The 24,973-nt window shown below is 56.7% G+C and overlaps 1 protein-coding gene across 9 annotated transcripts; it reads left to right on the forward strand.

Annotated features, from left to right (window-relative positions):
• The first annotated feature begins 4,364 nt into the window (after positions 1-4,364).
• KIFC3 (kinesin family member C3) lies at positions 4,365-24,551 on the forward strand. Of its 9 annotated transcripts, none has more exons than XR_003528224.1 (21): positions 4,365-4,381; positions 8,965-9,079; positions 10,727-10,872; positions 12,139-12,286; positions 14,439-14,635; positions 16,862-16,927; positions 17,435-17,584; positions 17,671-17,910; positions 18,131-18,304; positions 18,433-18,580; positions 18,667-18,797; positions 18,889-19,000; positions 19,217-19,398; positions 19,477-19,581; positions 19,819-19,949; positions 20,519-20,642; positions 21,093-21,222; positions 21,334-21,563; positions 22,222-22,356; positions 22,701-23,084; positions 23,277-24,551. XR_003528224.1 is itself a non-coding variant. In XM_027646533.1 (21 exons), exons 1-20 carry the CDS (start codon positions 8,995-8,997, stop codon positions 23,058-23,060), a joined length of 2,748 nt encoding a protein of 915 aa, XP_027502334.1. In that variant the 5' UTR covers positions 8,613-8,994; the 3' UTR covers positions 23,061-23,084; positions 23,277-24,551. The 9 variants fall into 9 exon arrangements, 4 of the variants coding, with proteins under 4 accessions (XP_027502334.1, XP_027502333.1, XP_027502337.1 ...); XR_003528220.1 differs by lacking the exon at positions 4,365-4,381 and adding an exon at positions 8,098-8,184; XR_003528221.1 differs by lacking the exon at positions 4,365-4,381 and adding an exon at positions 8,445-8,554.
• Positions 24,552-24,973: the final 422 nt, after the last annotated feature.

The raw sequence follows: 24,973 nt of genomic DNA on the forward strand, positions 1-24,973 counted from the left end.
GGGTGGGCTCTGCCCCGTTTCCTGGTTTTCTGGCATTTAGGAACAGCTTGACCTCTTGGCACTCTCTCGCTTTTTGCACTAATGCTTTTCTCATTAAAGTGCTTTCCTGAACACTAATTAGGGCGGTTTTCCTTTTGTAAATTAGCCTGATACGATCTGTGTGTCTTGGCAGACACCCTTGGAGCAGGAACCCAGGGCTTTGCTGTTTGATCGCTGTTTATTTTGCAAATCTCCCCAGTTTCACTGCTCTTAACTGCCTTCTAGAAAGTGCTGGCAGGTGGAGATTAATGGGAGGGAAAATGGGGCTTTCCAGTTGACCTGCCTTGAGAAACAGGAGAGTTTTTGGTGCTACAGGGGCCTTCCAGCCTCTGCGGGTTGATGGGGTGGTGTGGGCACATGAGCTCCTTCCCATCCCACCCCGGCATCCTCGCCTGCTGTGCAGTGGAGGAGCAGGTCTGCAAGCAAAGGCACTGCATGAACCAACCTTTTGACAGGTGATAGAATAAAATATCCGATTAACACAGAATGATAACTCATTCTTTGCAATTAAAGCACTTCTTTTGACTATAGCAAATGCTCAGACCTGAGCAACCCATCTAAGTACGGATGCCTGCAGAGGGAGGGAAGTCCACCTGTCTGCCACTGCCCCTAAATCGGTGGTGTCAGCAATTTGCTGGGGACCAATGGTGCTCAGGAGGGGATGGACGTTAATCAGCTCTCATTTTCTTAATGCACTGGCAGATGGGAGTGGAGGGGACGGTGCTTTCTCTGTCTCTGGTCACGGATGGGACAGAACCGCAAGTGGTTTATATGGGGTGAGAAATTCAGCAGTGAAGGAGACACTGGGCACGGGAAGCCACCCTCTGCCTTCACTCACTGGGAAGGCTTGCAGTGAGTGGAGCATCCCTGGGGGGTCCTGCTACCCTGGCTCTGCATCAGCACTGGGACCCTCCTGGTACCAGGCACCATCACGGACCATCTTTACAACAGCGTTTACTGGCCCTCAGTAAGGGAAGAGGAGAACTGCAGGGGCTTCACTCAGGGACCCCTGAGACTGGGACAGAGTCACAAAGCCCTTGAAGAAAAGGCAGCAATTTTCCAGTGCTGGTGTGCCAGGAGTGTGGCACCAGGTGTGCAAAAGTGTGGTGAAGCATCCCACCCCAGGGAGCTGCTGCTGCCAGCACAGCCACACCATCCCGGCCGGCTCCTAGCGTCCTAGGGAGCCTTGAGGGGAGATTCCCACAGACCCTCTCTGGAGCTCAGCATCCCTTCCCGGGCTGTGCTGAGCCATGCACACACTGTGGGCACTGGCAGGACTGTCAGTGCAGGGCTGGAGCAAGGGGAGCAGCAAGAGGAGCAGGATGCAGGCTGTGGAGAGCATCCCTGCCCGCGGCGAGGACGGTGAGCGGCGCAGCCTCGAGGGGTGTTTCTGCCGACCCGTGGGCACAGCGTGGAGACTGGACTGGGGAGGAGGATGCTTCCAAAAAATGCACCGAGGACCAGGGGTGGCCTGGATGGGCCCACAGGTGAGAGCAGTGACGGGGGCTGGGGGTGAGCAGGGCATGGTCTGTTTCAAAAGCAAAGGTTGGGGTTGTTCACAAAACATGCCTGGATGTTTGCATGCAGGCTCTATATTTATTTTGCTGTTGCTTCCCAAGGGGTTAATTCAGGAGCACTTTTTGTCTGGTGGGCTGAAGGTGAAGATACATGAACAGAGATGTCTGAGCCCCAGAGAGCCCTGGTCCCACCTCGCCTGGGATACTGAGCACGCTGGCCATGCCTTGGTCCCATCTTGCCTGGGATGCTGAGCACCCCAGCTGTGCCTTGATCCCGTCATTTCCTTCTCCACCTCATCCTTATTGTTTCACCTGACACCTCTCTTGGATCTGCAAATGTGAAAGCCCATGAAGGTTTACACGAAATTCCCAGCAAGCCGGCAGTTATTCCTTGTCAGCCTGCATAAATCCTTATGACTATTCCTCCTGCCTGTGCTGCCAGCTTTTCCTTAATGTCTCCTTGTTTTTCCAGTTGTGAGTGATCGCTGAAGGGATCTCCTGGCGGAGAGGACTCGGGTTCACCCTTCACATCCCTTTCACCTCTAAGGCACATGCATGAAAATATGGGTGTGGGTCTGCTCCTCTTCATAAAGAGAAATTAAATCTGCTCACGCGGCGCCGGGTGCAGGCAGCAGAGCTGAAGCGTGTGGCTGTTTAATATTCATTGGGTGTAGATGGAAAACTTTTCAGTTCTAAAATAGCCTTGCTCAGAGCCGTGCTGCTCTGTTTTCCCTAAGCCTTAGCAGGAGGCTGGAATTCAGCGTTTCTCCAGAACTTCCCCTGGCTCAGCCAGGAAGCTGAAGACCCTTTGTTTGGGTCCAAAACCTGCTTTGAGGACAGATCCTGCCATCCTATTTGTGGTTTGTAAGTCTGTAGTCTGCTGCAACAGAACCTTTGAAGCACCAACACAGGAACAAGAAATTTTGTGCTTTTTTTTGAAACAGGATGAGTTTCTGTGGTAGCTGTGCATCTATTTTTGTGTTAACGGGAAAAAAAAACAGGTTTTCCTGTAAAATTTTGGCAGGCAGATTCATGGATCTCTTTGCTGAATCTTAATAGAGTGCAGTTTTCTTCACCATCACAATTGCACCTTAGAAGAAAAAAAAAAAAGATAATTTGGTCCCAGTTAGGTCCATAACAATTAAATAAGCACCAGTAAGTTAAACTAGAAAGACCTCAGGCTTTCTCCTTGGTGAGTGGGAAGCTGTGATAGGATGGAATGCTGGAATGCTCTGGCTCAGTGTAGATAATAGCGGGGAAGAGATCACCCAGCAGTGCACAGAGGTGGTGGGAACATCCCCTCGGTGCCGGGGAAATGGGACTTGGATGTAAATGGGGACCTGAGCACGGCTGAGCCAGTTCATCCCTGGGCTGTGGGCAAAGATCTCTGCTGAAATCCACTGCTGCTGCTGGGGCTCTGAGCCGTGCAGTGCAAGCACAGAGACATCAATTATATATCACCCGTGTCAGTAATCCATGGGAAGATAATGTTTCTAGCCCGCTGGAGGACTCCTGGTGCCAAAAGCTGCAGAGCAGTGGTGGTACAGCATCCCGTACATGCCGGTGCTGAGACACAGCAGGACAAGTGGAGCGGCTGGACTGTGCCTGCTGAGCATTCCTAGGGCTCCTTAAAATCCAGAGGCAGCACGGAGTGAGCTGAGGACCTGATGTGCCAGGAGGGAGTCGCAGTAGGACTTTGCAGACAGGTTGATATCGAGCAGTCAAAGCCAGTTAGAGGGAAAGCTATTTAATTCCACCGGTGAATATCCCGCCTCATTTGCATATTCATGTCTTTGTCGGGTGCAGCTCTCGCGTTGCAGTCAGGATGCAGCTGAGCCCTTTGCATGCTCTATCCACCATCACAGTATTTTCCTTCACGTGGCTGCATTTGCTTTACGACCAGAGGGATATTTCCCTCTTCCCTGTAGAAGCTCTTACTGATTTACCTCTGCCCATGCCTAAACCAGCTGGATGTAGTTAGCCCAGCATTCCTCCAGGCCCTGCCCCAGCATGGCAGAGCCACTTCAGCCCCAGAACTCTATCCCTAAATTATTCAGAATTACTGCTTTTGCTTCGTTTCTTCTCCAAAGTCAAGCACACTTTAGAGGGCACTAAAAATAAATGGTTTTGCTGAGCACTAAATCTATTTCTTAAGGGAGAGGGCTCCCATCCCTTCTGCCTGTGCAGAGGAAAGCCTAAGCCTGTCTTTGCACACCCTGACACTGGTGAACTGGTAAAATTCTGAAAAGATCCCAATTGCCTGCCTGCAGCTTCTATCTTCAAACATTTCTTTATCTAAAAAGAATTGTGTAAAGCACCCGAGATCCCACGGGGAGGGTCCAAAGGACACCCTGTAACCACTGGCTGGGGCACTGCTGGTAGGCTCCTGCCAGACCAGGAGCTCCAGGATCTCCTCGGGATGCAGCCATCTTTCCAGTAGAGCCCAAATTTTTATTTGCTGGATAAAATGGCCTGGATGGCATTTACTTGGTATCCAACTGCCCCCTTGCTGGGTCTGCTCCAACCAGCATGGGCATCCCCCAGCCAGCAGAGAGGATTTAGCCTGGGCAGGGACACCTCCTGCTTATTCTTAGCCTTGTTTCTAAGAAGTGCTTTATAAGCAGGAGCCCGTGTTGACTAATGCCATGAAACATTAATGACTTAGGAGGTGAGCTGCAGCCCTCCCACAGAGCAGCTCCCTGCTCCCCAGCAGCCGGAGAGGCACAGGATGAGCCCAGCAGTGCTTTGCATAGGGGAGGCACAGGCATTAAAGCCAAACCCAAGTTGTACCTGAAGCCAGCTGAAAAATATGACAAGGATAAAAGGTAGGTAAAAGGGAGACAGAGGCTGAGGTGTGCTTAGATGGCTCTGCATTGCAGTCCGGGATAGGAAATTCGGAGGGGTGGAAGAGCCGCCCACCTGATGGCTGCTCCATCTCACACAGCACTGCCCTGGCTGCCTGCACAGCAGAGGTTTTATCTATGAACACAGCAGGTTGAAAAAGAGGTTGCTTTTGTCATTTGCTTGATATAGAGGAGATTTGCATGGGGGGACATGGGAAGAGCTGAGCCGTGGCGTGCAGCAGCTCCCAGCCAGAGCTGCCGGCTCCTTGCTTGTGGTTCCATGCTGCCCTGGGCTGTCCAAACCCAGCCTAGCCAGCTCACAGGACTTGCTCAAGGGGGGCTGATCTGCAGAGCCCCCACTACCCTCCAAAGCAGCATCTCAATGTGTTGGATTTCAGAAGAAATCCTTGCAACACCTTTCCTCAGCTCCTGCTCTCCACCCAGTTCCATACAACCCTATCTCGAGGATCAGAGCCTCAGGGTTGAATTAATTCAGCTAGTGAACTTTAAAATGAGTATTAAATTTCTCAGGAGCATGCTAAGACTTAATTAAAACTCCTGTCATTGTGTGAAATGGCAATGTAGGAATGTAGGAATGCAGGGGTTTGTTCCTGCTTTGGGAAGTGTTTCATGTTGGCTTGGCAAGCCATGCCTCAGCAATGCTGAGAAATCCCCTCACCTCCCTCCTCAAGGAGGAGCAAAATTAGAATAATGAGCTGGTTTATAATTAATTGTGCTCTGGGGACACATTCTCACGATGTCTGGTGCTTCTGGTGGGAATTTTCTGCAGGGAACATCCCAGTATACAATAGACTTCAGGTATCAGGTGTGCTCCCGCCTGCATTCCTGGACCAGGTTATCATGTTGCTCAAAGGGAGGGGAGGGGGAGTCACATTTTTTTCCGGCATTTGGGGTATTTTTTAGCTGTCTTACAGATGTAGGTTAAATATTTGCTCAGGGCAGAACAAATGTCCAATGCAAAGGGCCCCGCTCAGTGATGTGTTTCGATCGCTGGAGCTTCCCCTCACCCAAGTAAAAGGCAAATTAACCTGCCTGACTTCACAGCACCACAGCAGCGATGCTTTTCAGATACAGCACAGGCTGGGCTAAAAGCAGAGCCAAACCCACACCAGGGTCACTGTCCCCCTGCAGCATACCCCGTGGCAGGCTGGCACCGCTGGTGCCATGCATGGAGGGCAGCTGTTTCAGCACTGATGGTCATCAATATATTGAGCCTTTCCACTACCTGCTGGGTGCTGCCAGGAGGGTGCTGCTGGCGGTGAGTCCTGCTGCTCGCTGCCTGTTCTCTGCCTGCCTGCAAAGCAGCATTTCTAAAAATACCTCCAGTGATGTCGTCAGCCGGTGCTCGCTCAGGTCACGGAGACATGACAGCCAAGAAAAGGAGGACGGGAGCATCGCTGGGGGACCAGGCTGAGATTATTCCAGCCAGCGTAGGTGAATCCCTGCAGAGAAGGGGGTGTGAGCAGGCTACCTGCTGCCTCTGCAGGCTCCCATGCATCTTCACTGCCTGCAGGCCCCCCCCCCGCACATCCAGCAGCAAGTGGGCGTCCCCTGGGATCCTGGAGCTAAATAGCATTACTGCACAGGGAAAGGGAGCTGGTACCTGGCCACCAGCGTGCAGAGTAACCCCACTTCTGGATCCCTGGAGATCCTGTTCCTGTTGTGCTGGGGCAGTCACAGAGCCACGCTGTCCTCGCCAAAAAACAGCCCTGCAGCTGGGAGGAGTGGGTTTTGTAATGCTCACAGGTGACTGTTTGAATAGGGCTGTTGGCACAGAACCCTTCCTTGGATCTCGGATTTTGCTCCATGCTTATTCATTAAGTTATTCTTCTAAACTGGGGAATTCATGCATGTGCCTGCCTAATGTAGACTTACTTGATGTAATTGATACAACTTACGTGCTTTGCATAATTGCAATAGCATTAAAAACCTGAAGCATTCAAAAGCCAGGAAATTACTTACCAGTTAAAGTCATTTACATAGGCATTTATTTTACCCTTACAGCTCGTAAGTGAAGTCAGTGGTGATATGGCTTTACAGTCGCTATCAGAAAGGGGAAAGTAACTTTACGTGTGTCAATATTACCCCAAACCAGCTGAAGGAGCGGCACAAATAATGGGGTACTTATGCAAATCAGCAACTGCTTAGGGCCTCAAGGGGTACATGCATGTACATATGGATGTGTGTCTATAGGCACACGTGCCTATATCCATCCCTGCCAAGGGCTCCATGCTGGGAATGCCAATAAACCTTCGATGAGGGGAGGGGGAAGAGGAGGCTGGGAGGGTTTCACTGGCTGTGGGGGGATGGCAGCTGCAGTGCAGAGCTGGAGGCAGATGCCAGACCAGGATGGCATTGGCTTCTCAGGGACAAGGTGCTGTGCCAGGGGCATGGGGACATGGAGGTGACCCTTTGCAGCCCCCTTTCCCTATGGTGAGTGGCTCGAGCAGCTTGTCACCTCCACTGAACCCCTATCACACCCTTCCATGTAGCTGGCTCGTGACAGGGGACAGGGCAGCATCTCCTGGGGGTCTCTGAGGATGTCCAAGAGGTTGACGCCAGGATGAAAGGACAAGGCTGAATCCTGCTCCAAATCCAGGCAGGAGTGAGTGAAAGGCTGTGACTGAGTGTGGCGAGGCAGGAGATGGAGGACACGTGGTCTGAGGGGAGCACACCCTCCTGGTGGGCAGAGCCTTCTCCTTCCCATCTCCACAGAGCTGGCATCTCTCCCAAGGGATGGCCACCCCTGTATCCCCAAACCCACGTGGGACATGTGCCCCACAGGTCAGCCTGCCATCAGGCAGATGTGAGCCATTGCTCTGGGCACCGTCACCATCACTGTGGATGCCAAGTTCAGCTTTGTTGTGGGAAGTATCCGGTACTGCCAGTTCATTACCATGAACAAGTTATGAGTGACTTGTGTCACCCAAACCAGCCATTACCACGAGGGCTGTATGTGCAATACAGGCACGTAGATACAACTCACACCCTAAAAATGCTTAAAGCAGGATTTTCTGTTGCCTTTCTTGACACCAGGGCCTTTGGAGAGGTCTTGGCATGTCAGGCTGTTTTCTCCACGCCTCTGGGTTAGAAGCAGGTTTTTTTTCATTTGAAATCTGTGTCCCCAGGCCCAGTGAGCTTGGGGTGCTGGTTGGCATCGTTGTCAGTGAATGCACTGGTGTTTGGGAGAGTGGGGATATGACAGGTGAGAGCATGGTTTGTCACCTCTGGTCCTCGGTGTGTGGGTCACCAGCACCACAGTCCCCACAGTCCCCCAGGGTCACCTTGATGAGCCAAGCGGGGTGGGCACACAGGTGGGATGTGGTTACACTAAGACTCCCCGAAGAGCACCGGGATTAGGGCGGGAAGGGACATACTGCGAGTACCCGGGACACACCGGGAACCCCCCAGGGCTCTGACAAGGGAGAGTCGGGGAATCACGGGGGCGCGAGGCTGCCCTGGGAAGGGCACGGGGGGAACACCGGGGCTGCGATGAGCTCCCCGAGCTCTGGCGAGAGGGGCCGGCGGTGTCCCACGGACGCCCCGGGAGCTCCCGCAGCCGGGGCGGGGCCGCCCCTCCGGAGCCCCGAATGCGGGGTGGGGCAGCCCCCGCCCCACCGCCCGCCGGGGGGATTCGCGGGTTTCCACGGCAACGAGCGCGGGGCGGAGCTCGGCTCCTCCGTTACCGAAGTGCCCGGGAGGGCGGGCACGGGGCTGGGACCGGCGCTGGCACCGTCCATCGCCCCGCCACAGCCCCGCACCCGGTGAGTGCCCCGCGGGGGCGGCACCGGTGGCGGCGGGGGGGGGCACCGGGCTGGGCAGAGGCTCCCTTTGTCTGAGGAGCTGGGTGTGCCGGCACGGAGCACCCGGGGCGCGGCGGGAACAAGGCTCCCTGTTAGCCTGCGGCGGGCAGCGCCACCGGGACCAGCACCGGGAGCAGCAGCGGCACCGGGACCGGCACTGGGAGGGCGCGGGGCGGGGCTGCGCCTCCTGCTCCCTGGGACCGGGACCGCCCCGCTGCGGCTCCCGCCTTCCCGGGGCCGCCGGTCGGGAGAACGCGCGGACCCCGCGGAGGGCGGGCGGGCGGTCCCGGGGCTCCGCGCCCCCTTCCCCGCCGAGCTGGCCCCCGGTGCGGTGTGTGCGGGGCGGGCGGTGCCGTGCCGGGCTGTGCCGTGCCGGGCCGTGTGTGCGGGGCGGAGCGGGTGGTGCGGTGTGTGCGGTGCCTCCCGGGTGCCGGGCTGCCCCTAGTCCCGGAGTTCCTAACTCCCTAAGTTAGCCCCAGCCCGAGGTTAGGAGGGGCCTGGAGAGGCTTCGGGAATGAGTAAATTAATTACAGACACTGTTTATGTCACATCCGCCGGGAGCACGGAGGGAGCCCGGGGCTGTCGCCTTTTCGGGAGCGAAATCGGGATTGGTGCAACTTCCTGCGGGTTTCGCGAGTCGCGACCGGTGTTACTGTCGTGGTTTGCCCTGGTACGGTCCGCTGGGATTCACGGCTGGACACAGAGCACGGCTGAGATGTCCGTCCTTGCGCTTCTCTGCAGAGGTGCTGCTGTACTCGGGACCCCCGTGCCATGATTACATCCCGCACAGCCTGGGATCTGGGATCCGGGCCCTCTGCCGGAGCCGTCTGGAACACGAAGGACCTTGTCCCGGACGGTGAGTACGGCGCGGTGGCTTGTCCTTGCCCCTTGGGGCTCAGCCTGCCGTGCTCACGCCCTGATCACTGGGGAAGGAGAGGCTGGGAACAGGCCAGCCTGCATTTTTCACATTTCTTTCCGGATGAAGCTCAAGATTTGAGAAACGGGGACTCGGAAGCAGGCACAAAGCAGTGGACAGCCAGGGGGAGAGCAGATGAGCAGAGAGGACTACCTCCATCTCCCTCCTGGCCCTTCCGAGCGGCAAACTTAGGGAGAAAGGTTAAAATTTAACACGTAAGAAAGAGAACAGGGCGATCTGCATGGCAGGGCAGACATAGGGCGCTTGCCTCACTCCGGCTTCATCTCCTTGGAAGGTTTCCTTATCCCTCCCCAGTGCATGGACCCCGTGGGTGAGTTGAGTCGGGGTTTTCCTCTGCGTCGGCTGAGCTGCTCTGCGGGCGGGCGGGCAGCTGCTTGCCCCAGCCCGCAGCCGCTTGTTGGGAAACAGCCCTTCCCACCTCCCTTCCAGCGGTGCCAAATGGATTTTGGTAAAGCAGGGGGCTGAACCCCCCCATTTGAGCTTTTTTTGCTGTTGGCTTCAGCATTCTCCATCCCGATGTACTGGCAGCCGCTTCTCCGGACACTGCTGCTTCCCTGGCACTCAGACCAGTCCAGCCAAGTGCTGATGGGCATCAAAGCCTCCGAAAACGGGGTTTTCTGGTGCTTCCTCTGCCCAATGGCTGCTGCTGCCCATGCCGGGGATGGGGAACTCATCACCTTTTATTGAGGCATTCGCCAGCGCTTTGGAAACGCTCGATTTTTCCTGGCGCGTGTGAAATGTTATGGATAATTAGAGGCTGGGAAGAAGTCCAGAGTGATAGACTAACTTCATCAGGGCACGTCTCCCTCCAGACACTGCATCCACCTCGGGCCAAACCGCCTCTGGATGACTGTAGAGAAAAAACTACATTATTGAGGTTTGATTTGTGGGTTGCTGATTTTTTTCCTGCCTGCTGGAGAAGAGATTTGGCTGCCTGTGATGGTGGCAGCGCTTGTGGCAGGCAGGTCTGGGGGGGAGGGCACAGGGTCCCCAAGCAGTGGGACATAGCCCTCACCAGCTGCTTTTCCTGTAGCAGAGGAGGACACAGCCGTGGGAGAAGGCTCCTCGAGTTGCTGTTTTCCTTCTGTGTGGCTCAGCAGGGCAGGAACTGCTGCCCTGGCTGCTTTCGGGTTTGGCTGCCTGACAAATAAAGGAAATATTTGGGGGCAGTGAAGGGAGGTGACGCCGTCAGGGTCCGTCCGTCTGGTTTCGGTGATGCAAGCTGGCTTTGGCAGCTTTTCCAAGATAGGATCTCAGGAAGTGGAGTGGCTTGGCAAGGGGCAGAGCTGGGGTGTCCCTGGTGGGGGGACAGATCTGGTCCTGCAGAGGCCAGACGGATGCTACACCCTGAATTCTCGTTACTAGTCATTGGCAACCAGTCTCCGCCCCCCGAAGGGATAATTTTTCTAATTAACATAATTAACATTTTTAATAAAAGTCAGGCAACATCTCTGCCACACCGGTGCGGCGGCAGGGAGGAGGAGGCGGCTTTGCTGAGCTAGGCCAAAAGCTGTGTCCATCCTGGGCTCTCGGGTTGATCCAGTGATGCTCTTTGCTCCATCTCAGGCTGCGGGCAGGACAGGCTCAGTGCTGGGAGCGGAGCAGGCGCCTCTCCCCGGGTTCCTCTGCTGCCTACTCTGCTTCACCGTAAAATCCTCAGTGTGAGCTGGCCAGACGCTGCAAACCCCCGTGGGCTCTGCCGGGCTCTCCAGGTGAGGAGCGTTGAGCCAGCTGTGGCTTGGGTGGGGAAGGCAGTTTTGGGGTGGTGGGGAGGATGCCCCGCACCCAGCTGGGCCATCCCTCAGTGGGAGCTGTCTGGTTCCCCCCCTCACTGCAGCCAGTTTCTGTCTGGACCCCAGCACCACGTGCCTCAAGTGAAGCTGCTGCCCTGAGAAGGGAGAGAAGAGCATCTCCTGGGAGTCACAAGGCATCAGAATTGCTGGGGAAGAGCCTGGAATAACATTTTCTGGGTCACTTATGGGTCATGATAACAGGAGAGCTCAAGGCAGAAGTGTGATAAGGAAATGCAGTGCTGTAAGGTGGTGTTTGCCAGTGGGATGGAGGAGGAGGAGGTGGAAGGGTGCCACCGCCAGGGACAGTGTCGGGACACCACGTACTGGTGTTGCTGCCACTAGTTCATTCTGGGCTTCAGGCAAATCAATTCAAATTCTCCTTCTTTGAAAAGAAGAAAAACACCTTCTTATCTCACACCAACCTCAATGAATTCCCTTCGGCAAAACCCTCCTGGAGTCTCAGATGCAGAGGCACCGCAGACACGCGGCTTTTCCAGGAGAATGCTGCCACCACCTCCTTCCAATTTATTCTCAAATTACTGGCATATTTGCCCTTCTTCTGGGGTGAGACAGGTTTCCCTGGTCTGCGGGACGATGCCACGGGCTCTGAGATAAGATATAAGTAAGAAAAGGCATTTTTGACCAGGGCGAGCTCAGCTGATCATCACCTTTTATCTCAGCTTTTCAAAAGCTCCTTCCAGATTTCTTCTGATTTTTTCGGAGCTGGACTCCATCCCACTGGGCATGGCATTACCTGATCCACAACTCACAGCAAGCAGCTTCACATTCAACCCTGCCTGCAAGTCAGGGTCATTTTTTAAGGCCGCAGAAAGAAAAATAGTTAATATTTAGTGTAACTGCATGGCCAGTGCGAGAGAAGGAGTTATTTATGGGGAGAACTAAAAGCAACATGATAAGTTCATTGTGGCAGCTTCCCAACACCCAACTCCCTCAGAGGGAGGGTTTTCCCTGAGCCCCAGTGTCCTATCCTCTGCTCTGCCCTCCTTGCTCGTTCCCGACCAGCCCAGTGGCGTGCTGGCTGCTGGCACCATGTCCAGCACGGTGTGCCCAGTTGCTGCGTGTCACCTCTCCTCTCTGACATGTCACCTCTCCTCTCTGACATGTCACCTCTCCTCTCTGACATGTCACCTTTCCTCTCTGACCTGTTTCTTCTCCTGGACACAGGCCCTGCGGGATACTGCGTGCAAGCGGCGGGAGGAGACCCGGCACCAGGACCTGACACCAGCCACGGAGGAGCCACTGGCATCCCCCTGTGAGCCAGCAGCTGCCACAGCGGTGCAGGCAGCCTCCACCATGAACCTGGAGAAAGCAGGTAAGGGGACAACCGGGATGCAGTGGTGGGCACTCGGGAGGAGGGATGGGATGGGACAGGACAGGATGAGGTGGGACGGCCTGGGTGCTTGGTACCTGCCTGTGGGTATCGGGCAAACCTCTCCTCTTTGGGGGTGCACACAGACATGTGGCTGCCTCAAGTCTGCAGGTCACAGTAGAAATCCAACACCAGCCAGCTGATGGCTGGTGACAGGGACCAATGAATTATTGACTGCATGAACAGAGCAGATGAGCTCCAGTGAATCCACTGCTGTTTCCTCCTGCTTAAGGGAAATGTAACATGTGTGGAAATGCTTGCAGTGTGCGTGGCTGCACCGGGGTGGGGAAATCCTGTGGTTTCCTGTCTGTCTCTGTCAGGATTGGATTGTGCAGGCTTGTCAGGGTGCATCTCAGGAGCTGCTCCTGACATGGTCCCAGGCTGCATCCCAGAGCAGCTTCTTGTGTGGGGGGGCTGCTGGGAAGGGGCAGGGAAGCAGGAGAAAGGGAGTCTGTGTGGCAGTGATAAAAGGGCAGAGCCGAGGAAACGTCTTTCCTAACAGGTTTCAGAGCATTTGGGAAAGCAGGAGGGTTGGTGTGCCATGCCTGCTGCACTCAGACCCCTCATCACCACCAGTGTGTCTGTCCAGTGGGAGATGTAACAACACAGGGCGACATCTCCTCTCCCATGGATGCTGTCACAGGAAGAAGGTGCTGGAGTGTGGAGGAAGGCATTATCTGTGTGGGATTTCCCTGCCTGGCAGTTTGACTTGCAACTGAGTGTTGCAGCTCTGAGCCTGGCTCTGCCTTGGGTCCCAGCCCAGGATTAGTGTGGATGATGTGTGCAGACATGCCGTGTGTCCACAGGAGCCTCCTGCCTCCTGTAATTTTTTCTTATCCCTTCATGCTCCCCAAGGGACGAGAGTTGGAATTCCTGTCAGCTTTGGAAGTTTTGGGGTGGGTTTTTTCTGTGTTGGTTTTAAAGAGAAGACCACAGTCCCCTGCCTGAGCTGGGCTGAGCTTTCAGCATAGAAAGAAAATAAAACTGGTTCCTGGCAGTGCTTTTTTGGGGTATCCAGCCAATGGCAGGAAGACAGAACCCAGTGATGTCTTCTGCAGCCGCTGCTGGATAAGTTCCATGGCATGCTGTCTGCAGTAGAGCTGTGGTTTGGTCCAGCATTTCATTTTTTTTGCCTGTTCTGCTGCCTCCTTAACTCCATTTAAAGGTAGAAACTCTGATTCACAGACAAAAAACTCTTTCTTCTTGTATTCAGGACATTTCCCATGAAGCAGGCAGCATCCTCCTGTGGGCAGCACAGTGATTCCCAGCATCAGCTCCTGCCTTTTGAAACCTCAGGTTTCTGGTGGCAGCGGATGAAATGCGTGGCAGGCAGGGAAGGGCGCCGGGCAGCCGGGATCCTGGCCACCAGTTCCCTCACCACAGTGCTTCATCCCCACGTTGGGAATGAGTCAGGCCAGCTCATTGCTTCTTGGGAACTACCAGGTCATTTGGTAGGCTCTGATGTACGGCCAGGTTGGCTTCTGTCAGCACTGGTGGCTCTATTAACATGCAGAAAACGATGTTTAAAATAATACCAGGAAGGTTAGAAAGCCAAACACAGGAGGATTGGGCAATACGGCCATTCAGAGTACCCGTATAATTTTCCTTCAGCTTCCATTATGTTAGTGTGTAGTGACGCAGCTTTAATGACATGATCACACACAGGTTTTCCACCGGCACCTGCTCATTCAGAAGAAAGGATGCCGGGGTGAATCAGCGCCGTGGTGAGGGCGGTTGTTATCAGAGCAAGGCAGCAGCATCTCGGTGTGTGATAGGGCTGGGTCACCACACAGTGGCGTGGGCAGGTGCTCTGTGCTGCAGCCTGGGATGCACTGCTGGCATTGGCACATCCCTTTGGCTCCTACCCTGCCCTGGGGCTCAGCTGGCCAGACCCCACCGTTAGCCCAACCTGCTGTGGGTCAGCATCGTGGCTGTGCCTCCCGACATGTCACTGTTCTCTGTGGGAGTTGTGCAAGTGCCACTTCCTGTGTTCTCATCTCCACCTCTTCCCCTGTGGACTCTCCCCATGGCTGACATTTTGCTCCCCAGCGAGGTGGCCAGATCCTGACCGGCTCCATCTTTGCTCACCCTGCAGGAGGGAGGCTCTGCAGTGGGAAACGTGCCAGCCTGCCAGCAGCCCGACCCTTCCCAGTGATCCAGAAGGTGATGGCCTCCATGGCACATCTGCAGAAGGAGAAGCTGCAGCTGCAGGAGGAGCTGCTGGGGCTGCAGGAGAAGCTTGCTGCCCAGGAGAACGACGAGCTCTCCCTCTCTCTGCAGCTGCAAGGCCAGGTATGGTGGGGACGGGGTGGCACAAGGGGGTCTGTCAGGGCCTCCAGCCTCAGGCTGTGGCTTGGCCGTAGTGCTGTGGTGTGCAGTTAGTGAGGGTTGCACTTGGAAAGAGTGTAGGACCTCTGTCATGGAGCATCTCCTTTGCTGCAGCACATAGGGATGATGTGGGAGCTGGGTGTTCCTGAGCACTAGCTTTGGTTGTGCCTCCCTTGAGATGCTTGCAGTCCCCTGAGTGACACCACAGTAGTGCTGGCAAAGGTGTGTGGCTCCGTGACGTGGCCGAGAGGGCTTTGGGCTTTGGGATGCAGCCCTGCAGCGTCATCCCTCTGCCCAGCACAGGGTGGCTGCCACAGGATCAGCTCGTTAGACCAACCCAGCAGTTTAATTTTAGTGACTGTCAAGAGTCAGGAGGTGGAAAGTGAATGTGAAGGCACGGAGTTGTTTGAAGAAGGGACAGGTTTTGACCGCCACAACCAGACCTCCTCCAAAAACCATCTCCTGCGCTGATGCAGGCGCATTCCCAGCACAAGGACCTGGGTCGTCCCAGGGAGATGGAAATTCTGGCTGCTCGTAAAGGGATTTGCATGTGGCTGTTGTGGAAGCTGTTGCAGTCAGGTTCTGCTTGTTCCACGGGTGTCAAAAAGGCGGAGGTAATTGTCCTGCATTTGGTTGGCATGCTCTGCATGACACAGGCATGAGCGAGGCAGGAGCCGGCCCCGCGCCGGCCAGTTCGGCAGCAAGCGCAGCCGACACCGGCCGGAGTGAAGTGCTGGCCCAAACCTCCAAAGCTTGGGGATGGCCGGGCCACGGCTTGAGCCAGACCCGGCTGCCAAGGAGTCCCTGTCACCTCCAGAGAGCAAGATGCAGCCAGAGATGCCCGAGCAGGTAGGGGGTGGAGGTGCATCGGCATTTTTGGGCACCGCTGGCACGGGGAATGGTGGGCAGGCTCCGGCGTGTGTGCCGACTGGCTGGGCTGGCGGATTCCCCGGAACAAGTCGTGACTCTGTCTTCTCAGTACCTCCCCTCTCTTAAAAATACTTACAAAAATACCTTAATAGTCTCCCTTGGTGAACATGGAAATGGGGTTTTCCCATTCAAGCGCTCAGCCCCCCTGTGGGGGGGGGGGGATCCCGATGCCGTCAGGGAGCAGCCACATTCCCCCACCCGTGGCTGTGGGACCCCGGGCCATGCCCCACCGAGCACGGGGCACACGGAGCTGCTGCCCGTTGTGCTGCCATCTGTGCAAGGGCGCGGCTTAATAACTTACCAGATTAATTATAGCCCCGTGTCAGCACATCTGCATTGGTTATTAATCAGCAGTTCGTAAATTATGGCCCACAGAGGGCCGGTTGCTTAGAGAAAAAGCTGGTTATTGGAATGGGGCAATACCCAGGCGCGTCCCAGTGAGGAGTTTGGTGGCTTTCTGGAGTAGGGAAATGGGGAGCTGGGCTGGGATCTGGGGGATGGTGGTGAAGCATGCAGCCAGGTCCAGTTCCCTCTGGGGTAAGCTCTGGGGCAGTAGTGATGCTCACCCAGCAGGTTTATGGTTTGGGGACATGGGACAGAGCAGGTGAGCAAACCCCATTAAAACACAGTCCATGAGACTGCTGGCTTCACCAAACACTCTGCTGCTGTTTGTTCAAATAACTGCAGATTTTGGGAGAGCCTGACTGGTCCCTGCACAAAAAAAAGTTGAGGATTTCTGAAATCCACCTGGTTTTGCTGGGAGGGCAGCCTGGTCCCATAAGATGGGCAGATGGTCAGATGGGGGTGGCTGGGGAGCATCCTCCTATCAGACTCAGACACATGGCCTTCTTGAAGAGCTCCTGCTCCCTCTTTGTCCCAAGATAACTTTCCTAGAAGGAAAAACAGAGAAGGCAAAGCGAAGCTATGTTGTGAGGGCAGGACAAGGCACTTCTGGCTCTTCAAACACTGATTGGTTTGTTTTCTCCCTTCTCCAAAGATGATGCCTTTTTTTTTTAATAATGGTTTCTGCTAATGCTCGACATGGACAAATTATACCCATGGTTGAACAAGGTCAAAGCAAGGCTTTCATTAACGCTTGTTTAAATCAGGTCGTGTGAATCAGGCGCTCAGAGCCAGGTGGAAAATTAAGGCATAACAAAAATGTGAGACAGACTGGATGTTGGTGGCTGGGGTGGCACCACAGGGTCTCCTCCAAAAGCTGCTGAGGTGCTTCCTGGTTAACCTGGTCTGTGTTGACAGGTTGAAACTCTGAAGGCGAAGGTCCTGGAGCAGGCGCAGGAGATCGGCCGGCTGCGCTCGGAGCTGGTGAGCCACCTTTGCCTGGAGGGACACTGGAGCTCTGGTTCCTGAGGAGGAAGAGGGCACGTGGGGTGGACAAAGGTGGACTAAACCTCCCCAGGGTCACAGTTTGGACCCTCTGGGCCTTGAGACACTGAGGGACAAAAGTTTGTGGGATTTTCTGTCCAATGCAACGTTGTGCCAGTGTCCCGGGGATGCAACAGGCAAAGCTCCCCCAGCACTATTGCCCTGCAGTGGGAAGTGAAAGTCCCTTTGGGGCTTGGGGCTGCCTGGGCTCAGTGGGGGCTCTCTGACATGGCAGGCTGGGTCTCCCCTGATGGAGCAGGCTGGGGGCTCCCTGGGGTGCAGCAGAGTCAGGGCTCCAAAGTGGCAGGAGACTGTGGCTCCCTGAGCATGGCAGGCTGGGGGTTCCCTGAGGCTGCAGACTGGCGACTGGCTGGTACAGCAGGCAGAGGCTCCCCAGGGCAGCAGCAGGCTGGGCTCAAGGTTCCATCTGCTCTTCCATCCTGGCAGGGTGGCACGGATGCAGAGAAGCACCGGGACCTGCTGGCGGCCGAGAACGAGCGCCTGCGGCAGGAGATGAAGGCATGCGAGGGGGAGCTGCGGGAGCTGCGGCGGCAGCAGCAGCAGCAGGCACCGTGCCGGGACTGCCACCACCTCCAGGTGAGTTGCTGGTGGTGGTGGCGGTGGTGGCAGAGTGACAGGCACCTGTAGGTGACACAGCCTTGCCTGTCATGTTCTGGGGCCAGGAGAACGCTGGGCTGCAGGAGCAACTGTCCCAGCTGCAGCAGGAGGCAGAGGAGACACGGGCCAAGCTGGTGGAGCTGGACCTGGAGGTGCAGCAGAAGACGAACCGCTTGGCCGAGGTGGAGCTGCGGCTCAAGGACTCCCTGGCTGAGAGAGCTGAGGAGGAGGAGCGGCTCAGCCGGCGGCTGCGGGACAGCCAGGAGACCATCGCCAGCCTCAAATCCCAGCCCCAGCAGATAAAGGTGAGCACCATGGAGCTCTCCATCTCTCCTGGCTGGGCTAGGTGCCTCGCAGTGCCCAGTGGCTCCCCTGCAAGTGCCACCTGTCTCTCTGCCCTGAGCGCATCAGCACAGCACCGTGATTTCCTAAATTATCTCCCCCTGGGCAAACAACAGCTCCATTCCAGGCCCCTCGAGTGCTATTTCCCCAGTACATCCCATCTCTGGGTGCTTTTTCCCCCAGTATATCATCAAGACGGTGGAGGTGGAGTCAGCCAAGGCAAAGCAAGCCCTGTGCGAGACCCAGTCCCGAAACCAGTACCTGCAGGAGCAGGTGGGGATGCAGAGGCAGGTGCTGAAGGAGATGGAACAGCAGCTGCAAAGCTCCCAGAAGACGGAGGCTCAGCTCCGAGCTCAGGTCTGGGTGTGACAGGTGTAAATCAGAACTCACCTCATGTTCCCTGCCTGCCTGGTGCCCGCCAGGTGACACAATGTGGCAGAGAGTGAGCACCAGATCAGTGTCACCCTCCTTTGCTCCTCTCCCAGATTGTGATGTACGAGGCTGAGCTGGAGCGAGCCCACGGGCAGATGCTGGAGGAGATGCAGGCGATGGAGGAGGAGAAGAACCGTGCCATCGAAGAGGCGTTTTCCCGTGCCCAGGTGGAGATGAAGGCGGTGCACGAGAACCTGGCAGGTGAGGAGGGGGCAGGGGGCTTGTAGGGTTGCCTGATCATTGCTGGGGTGTCATCACCTGCCCTTCACCCTGCCTCATGCCTGCAGGTGTCCGGACCAACCTGCTGACGCTGCAGCCGGCTCTGCGCACCCTCACCCACGACTACAACAGCCTGAAGCGTCAGGTCCGCGACTTCCCCCTGCTCCTCCAGGAGACCCTGCGCAGCGCCAGGGCCGAGGTGAGTCCCCCTGGAACCACCACCCCATCTCCCCTCTACGCTGAGTGGAGATGCTGGGGGCTTGCTGAGCCACTGGTCTCCACCCCTGCAGATCAGCCAGGCCATCGAGGAGGTGCACAGCACCAACCGGGAACTGCTGCGCAAGTACCGGCGGGAGCTGCAGCTCCGCAAGAAGTGTCACAACGAGCTGGTGCGGCTGAAAGGTGTGCGGGGAGTGTGGCAGGTCCCATGTGGGAGAGCCTGTCCCTGAGGGGGGGCAGGATGGACAGGGGAGCATTCCCATAAGGTGCTTGGGTTGACAGCAGGATGCTTCAGTCTGCAGCAGGGTGCAGCATTCAGCCCACCCGGTGTTTGATGGTTACTGGGGGTGGCAGCAGGATGCGCCGGGCCTGACACCATCCCTGCATCTCTCACTCAAGGAAACATCCGTGTTTTCGGGAGAGTCCGCCCCATCACAAAGGAGGATGGTGAGGGCCCAGAGGCGGCCAATGCAGTGACTTTTGACACCGATGATGATGCTGTCCTGCACCTCCTGCACAAGGGGAAGCAGGTGTCCTTCGAGCTGGATAAAGTCTTCCCCCCACAAGCATCCCAGGAGGAGGTGGGTGCTGCTGTCCACACTGCTGGTGTGAGGGGGGGACACAGCCACCTTCCCCTGACCCTCCCCTGTCACCCCCAGGTGTTTCAGGAGGTTCAAGCCCTGGTCACCTCCTGCATTGATGGCTACAACGTTTGCATCTTCGCCTACGGGCAGACAGGGGCAGGAAAAACCTACACGATGGAGGTGAGTTTGCCTGGCTTTGTTTCCATCTTCTTCCTCAGCTTCCCACCCTGTGGTGCCCAGTCTCAGCACCCTCCACTAAGCATGCTGGTGGCCGGCTCAGACCTGGCGTGCACCAGTGATGGTGACTGCTGCTCCACAACAACCCCCTGGGCTTTGTTTCTGCTCAGAAAAAAAATACAGAGTAAAATGCAAGAGGGTGTTTCCCCCCCCCCCCCATTTCTCACTCCAATCCATCAGGGAACAGCAGCAAATCCAGGTATCAACCAGCGGGCCCTGCAGCTCCTGTTCTCCGAGGTGCGGGGCAAAGCAGCTGACTGGGATTACACCATCACCGTCAGCGCCGCCGAGATCTACAACGAGTCGCTCAGGTACGGGGAGGGCGGAGAACCTTTTTGGGTGTCACCCCATGCTGCTCTCCCTCCCCATCCCACCAGCCCTGCCCTGGCCCCACAGCTTGTGCCAGGGCCTTAGGTGATGTGTTTGGCCATGCAAGGATTTATTTTTAATTTATTTTGGTGCACACCACCCTTCCCACGGGCTCCGAGACTTACACAGTCTCCCAGCCCTGCTATCACTCCCACTCCCTGACCCTGATGCAGCGGCTGGGGCATCCCCCTCTCCACCCTTGCCCACAGATGCTATATTTAGGACTTGGTAACTGGGAGCTGGGAACGTGAGAAATATTTTCCTCCCTTGTCCAGTCTCAGGCAGGAGGGGCTAGGAGGATCCTGGGAGCACATCCATTAGAATAATGGGGAACAGAGTTGGGTGAGAGCAGGCACATGAGAGCCAAGAGAGCCGAGGTCTATAAATAGGATGTGCAGCTTTCCCAGGAGGAGACGGCTGCTCTGGCAGTGTTGGCACACAGCCCTGAGCCGTGGAACGGATGCCAGCACCCCCCTGGGATAGGGATGGTAACGGGTGCCCCTTTGCCCAGGGACTTGCTGGGGAAGGAGCCGCAGGAGAAGCTGGAGATCAAGCTGTGCCCCGATGGCAGTGGGCAGCTCTATGTGCCCGGGCTCACCGAGTTCAGGGTGCAGAGCGTGGAGGACATCAACAAGGTGCGGGGAGATGGGGGGTGGTGGGTACAGGAGGGTGGAACCAGGGGTGCAGCGAACCTGGGGAGGGGTTTTTGGTCTGTGACCCCTGGAGTCGGGAGCATTTCTGAAGCCCTGGGGAGAAACAGAGACCAAAATAGGTCTCTGGATGTGATGCGAAGGTCACTGTCCCATGGGGTGAGCCACAGGGGGTTAAAAATAAAATCGTGGGGCCCAGAGTTCCTGAGGGATTAGTGGGATGCGGCTGTCACCACAGTGCCCTGCCTGTCACCCCCTGCCTTTGGTGCATCACCCAGGCTGAGATCTGACAGTGGTCATCACCCTGATGGACCAGGCACCCCCTCGGGGGTGCTATTGCTCAGGTTACATCTCCAGGTGCCCCTGGATCACAGAGGGTTTGTTGTGGGATTGGGCCAAACTGGCCTCACCCCCCAACTCCCTGGACTCCCCCAGGTCTTTGATTTTGGCCACGTCAAACGGGTGACAGAGTGCACCAACCTGAACGAGCACAGCTCTCGCTCCCACGCCCTCCTCATCATCACCGTCCGTGGCCTCGACCGCAGCACAGGGCTCCGCACCACAGGTGGGTGCCACAGGGCAAGCTCCTCCCCAGAGCGCCTGGGCCGCAGCATCCCAGGGGTGTGTGGGGCCAGGCACTGATGCCAGCCCGGGGGGTTTGGCTGTGTGTCCTCAGGGAAGCTGAACCTGGTGGACCTGGCGGGCTCGGAGCGGGTCGGGCGGTCGGGCGCAGAGGGCAGCCGGCTCCGCGAGGCGCAGCACATCAACAAGTCCCTCTCGGCGCTGGGCGATGTCATTTACGCCCTGCGCTCCCGGCAGGGCCACGTGCCCTTCCGCAACTCCAAGCTGACCTACCTGCTGCAGGACTCGCTCAGCGGCGACAGCAAGACCCTCATGATGGTGCAGGTAGGGGCTGGGCACCCAGTGCCTGTCAGCATTCCCGCGGCCAGTCAGTGTGGGTTTTGGGATGAGTTTGGTCCCTTCTTGCTCCAGTGCTGGGGCAGGTGGGAGGGTTGCTGGAGGCAGGAGCTGGGTTGGAACCAGGGGACAGGGTTTGCCCATGGGGACATCTGGTCTGCAGCTGCAGTGCCGGAGGCAGCTCTGTTCCCATCTCTGCACCCCAGAGGGATGGGAGTGAACTTGGAGGTCCATGATCCTGCCCTCCCCACCTGCACATGGAGGCCATCCCTGTGGGCACAATCTCCTTGCATATTGTCATCTCCACATCCCCTCTTTTGCTGGGAGGATTTTGAGTTCTGGCAGCTCCTCCACCCCTGTCCTGTGACCCCCCAACCCCGGCTGTCCTGTGCCCACAGCGAGCCCCCACGGGGGCTGCCCAAGCCCCTGCCACCTGCCACAGCTATTCCCGGCTGTCCCTCCCGCTGTGGCGGTTGGTGACAAGGGATCCAGCTGGCTCAGGCACGGATGGACAGAGCCATCCCGGGAGGGGCAGGTTAATAATAGCATCTCACCGGCCGCCATGGGCAGGTTTGCTGGGGGAGGGCCCCAGGGTGCGCAGGCAGCTGCCAGGGTGACTTTTCTGTCTGCTCCTCCCTGCCTGCAGGTCTCCCCTGCTGAGAAAAACACCAGCGAGACGCTGTGCTCCCTGAAGTTTGCCGAGAGGGTTCGCTCCGTGGAGCTGGGTCCTGTCTCCCGCAAGGCTGAGCTGGCCTCCTGGCCCAGCCAGGAGCAGCTGGAGGTAACCAAGGAGCTGCTGGTGCCTTTCCTTTTCCCCCTCACTCCAGGGGTCCCCCTGTTTTGCCCACACACATGTTCCCCAGGGCTGTTGGATGTTCCCCTGGAGCCACCTTTGCTGGGGACCATCACCTGGTGGGATGGGGGTTGTCCCCAAGCAGAGGTGTCCAGCTGATGCTGCTACTTCGGCTGTTCCAAGCCATGTTTTGCAGTAGCCTGTAGTACCCCCAGAGCACATTTGGATACCGCTACCCAGGCGGGCACGATCTGCCCGTGAGCCCATCCCCATTCCTTCCCTTTGAGGACTGGCATGGGCTGACCCTGGGTCTGTGTCCCATCTCCTCTCAGGGTGACTCACCGGGTTCTGCAGCAACACCTGGCCGGGGCCACGCATCCCACAGCCCAGGGCAGCTCTCCAGTCGCTCCGCCTCCATCCGCAGGAAGCTCCACACTTCAGGTGGGTGGTGGGGCACCTTGGGAGCCCATATGGGGTCCCTCCATCCAAGGAGGCTCCCACCACAAGCCCGTGGCAAAGCCTGCATGAGGGAGTGAGCAGATTCGTAATCAGCTCATTAACTAATTGCTAATTAGCCATGGTTAGCACTTCTCCAAGAGCACCCTGGTGCAAAGCTGCTGCTGGCAGCTCAGGGGATGAGGGGAGGGTAATGCCACCAGGCTGAACTTCTCTCCCCTTTGATTTCAGCCTGACTTAGGGGCAGCCGTGGCTGCCAGGTGAGTGCCTGCGGCGGGTGCTGGTGGAGGGCTCTGCTTCACCCGCTTGCCAGGCAGGGCAGGGCTGCTGGGCTGTGCAGGGATGCTCCTGGGGATGCTTGTGGTACCAGCTCTTGCTACAGTGCTGCCAGACGGGGCTGGGGCACTGGTGGCTGTGTCCTTGCCTACTGTGACCCACGTGTCTCCTCGCAGGGAAGCTGAGGTCGGTCCCACTGTGATGAGTGCCAGCTCCTAGCTCGGGCACCAAACCCGCTCCAGGACCCAGCCCCTCACGGCGACACGGAGGTGGCTGCTGGAAGAAATGAAGGCTTCAGTGCTGTTCCCTTGGTCACCAGGACCTGTGACCTGAGGGTGATGGCACCTCTCACAATGAGCAGTACAGGACCAGGGTCTCCCAGCAGCCAGACCCCCCTCTCAGAGTGGGTGACAGTGCTGCTGGGCAGGAATCTGCCCCCTCGGATGCTCAGCTATGGGACAGTTGTTTTTAGCCAGAGCGAGGAACTGCTGAGTGCTCCTTCCATCTCTCCAGCTTTGTTTTTACAATGAAACTGGGTTGGAGGAGGTTCTTGGAGCTGGAAAGGGTGCTCGGAGCCAGGCCAGCCCCTGGCCATGCCTCTGCTACCCCCACAGGGCCAGCCTGGCTATGGCTCCCCCAAGACTGCACCTGGGCAACTGCCCGTTGTCTTTCAGAGCAGCATTTCCTCCGTGGTAAGTCAGAAAAAAATTCCAGCAGCTCCTTCCCCCGTCGGTTTCTCAAGCCCTGTTGTTGCATGAAGGCCCCTGGTGCCATGCATGAGCCGAGCTGCCGTTCCTCGTGGTGCCACTGCTGCCAGGCCCTGGCACAGACCCAGAGCAGTCATGGGCCGCCTGTGTTACACGGCACCAGGGGGGATTTCGCAGTCTCGAATGAAGCTATTGTAAAGTTATTTACCAGTTGTCTTGTCAAGAGAGATCACAGTGTGGTCGAGATGAAAGTGTTTGAAATATTTATGCCTGTTTACATGGACTTGGAACGGAAAACTAACGGAGAACAAACAAAAATACCCCAAACCTCCAGCCCAAAAGCCTGTTGGCTTATCTATGGGGATGGTGGCTGGCAGGGGCATGGGAGGGGGATGGCACTGCCTGTGGTCCTGAGCACCCACCTGTGGGTACGTTTCCTCCTGCTGCAAATACCTGCTGGATGCACTGATGGCTCCTTCCACCACGGCCCTCTCCTCTCACGCTTCCACAGCATATTCTATTTAAAAACAAAAAAGGGAAAAATAAATTTAGCCTTTTGTATGATTAGATGTTTCTATGTATTTTAATAATTAAAAATTATCCTGTTTTGTAACAAAACTTATTTTAAATAAACTGTTTAAGCCAGTCCTCCTCTGCTGCTGTTCTTGAACCCTGCTTGGCTTGGGGTGGGTGCTCCTTCCCTCGCTCCCAGCATCTCCCCTAGGGCTGGAAAAGCCCATCACATCCCTTCCCTTGCCTCCAGGCCTGCCTGGCTGTGCAGACCCCCCCTGATTGCAGCCATTGGGCTCCCATGATTAGCAGGAGAGTGAGTGGTTAAACCCTAAGTCAGCCTCAACACTGCCACGTCCTGCTCCACCTCATGCTTCTCCCAGCTGAGATCTGCTGGAAGCTCAGCAGGGAGGGAGATCTGCTTGGGGCCAGGGACAAGGACAAGCCCCAAATGATGACACTGTTCCTTGAGCTGGGAACAACCCAGCAGTGAAACCACCCCCGGGATTTCCACAAGCCACCCAGCAAGTGCTGGCTCTCCCGCTGCTCACCGCAGCCTCCCAGCAGGAAGGGCAAGAATGGTCAGCTTTCCCCTGGGACACACAGGGAACAGGGCCCTGCTTTTCCTGGGTGCTCCCAATCAGGAGCTGTGCCAA

The sequence above is a fragment of the Corapipo altera genome, unplaced genomic scaffold (assembly GCF_003945725.1).
Source record: "Corapipo altera isolate COAL_440 unplaced genomic scaffold, ASM394572v1 62, whole genome shotgun sequence".
Taxonomy (NCBI): Eukaryota; Metazoa; Chordata; class Aves; order Passeriformes; family Pipridae; genus Corapipo; species Corapipo altera.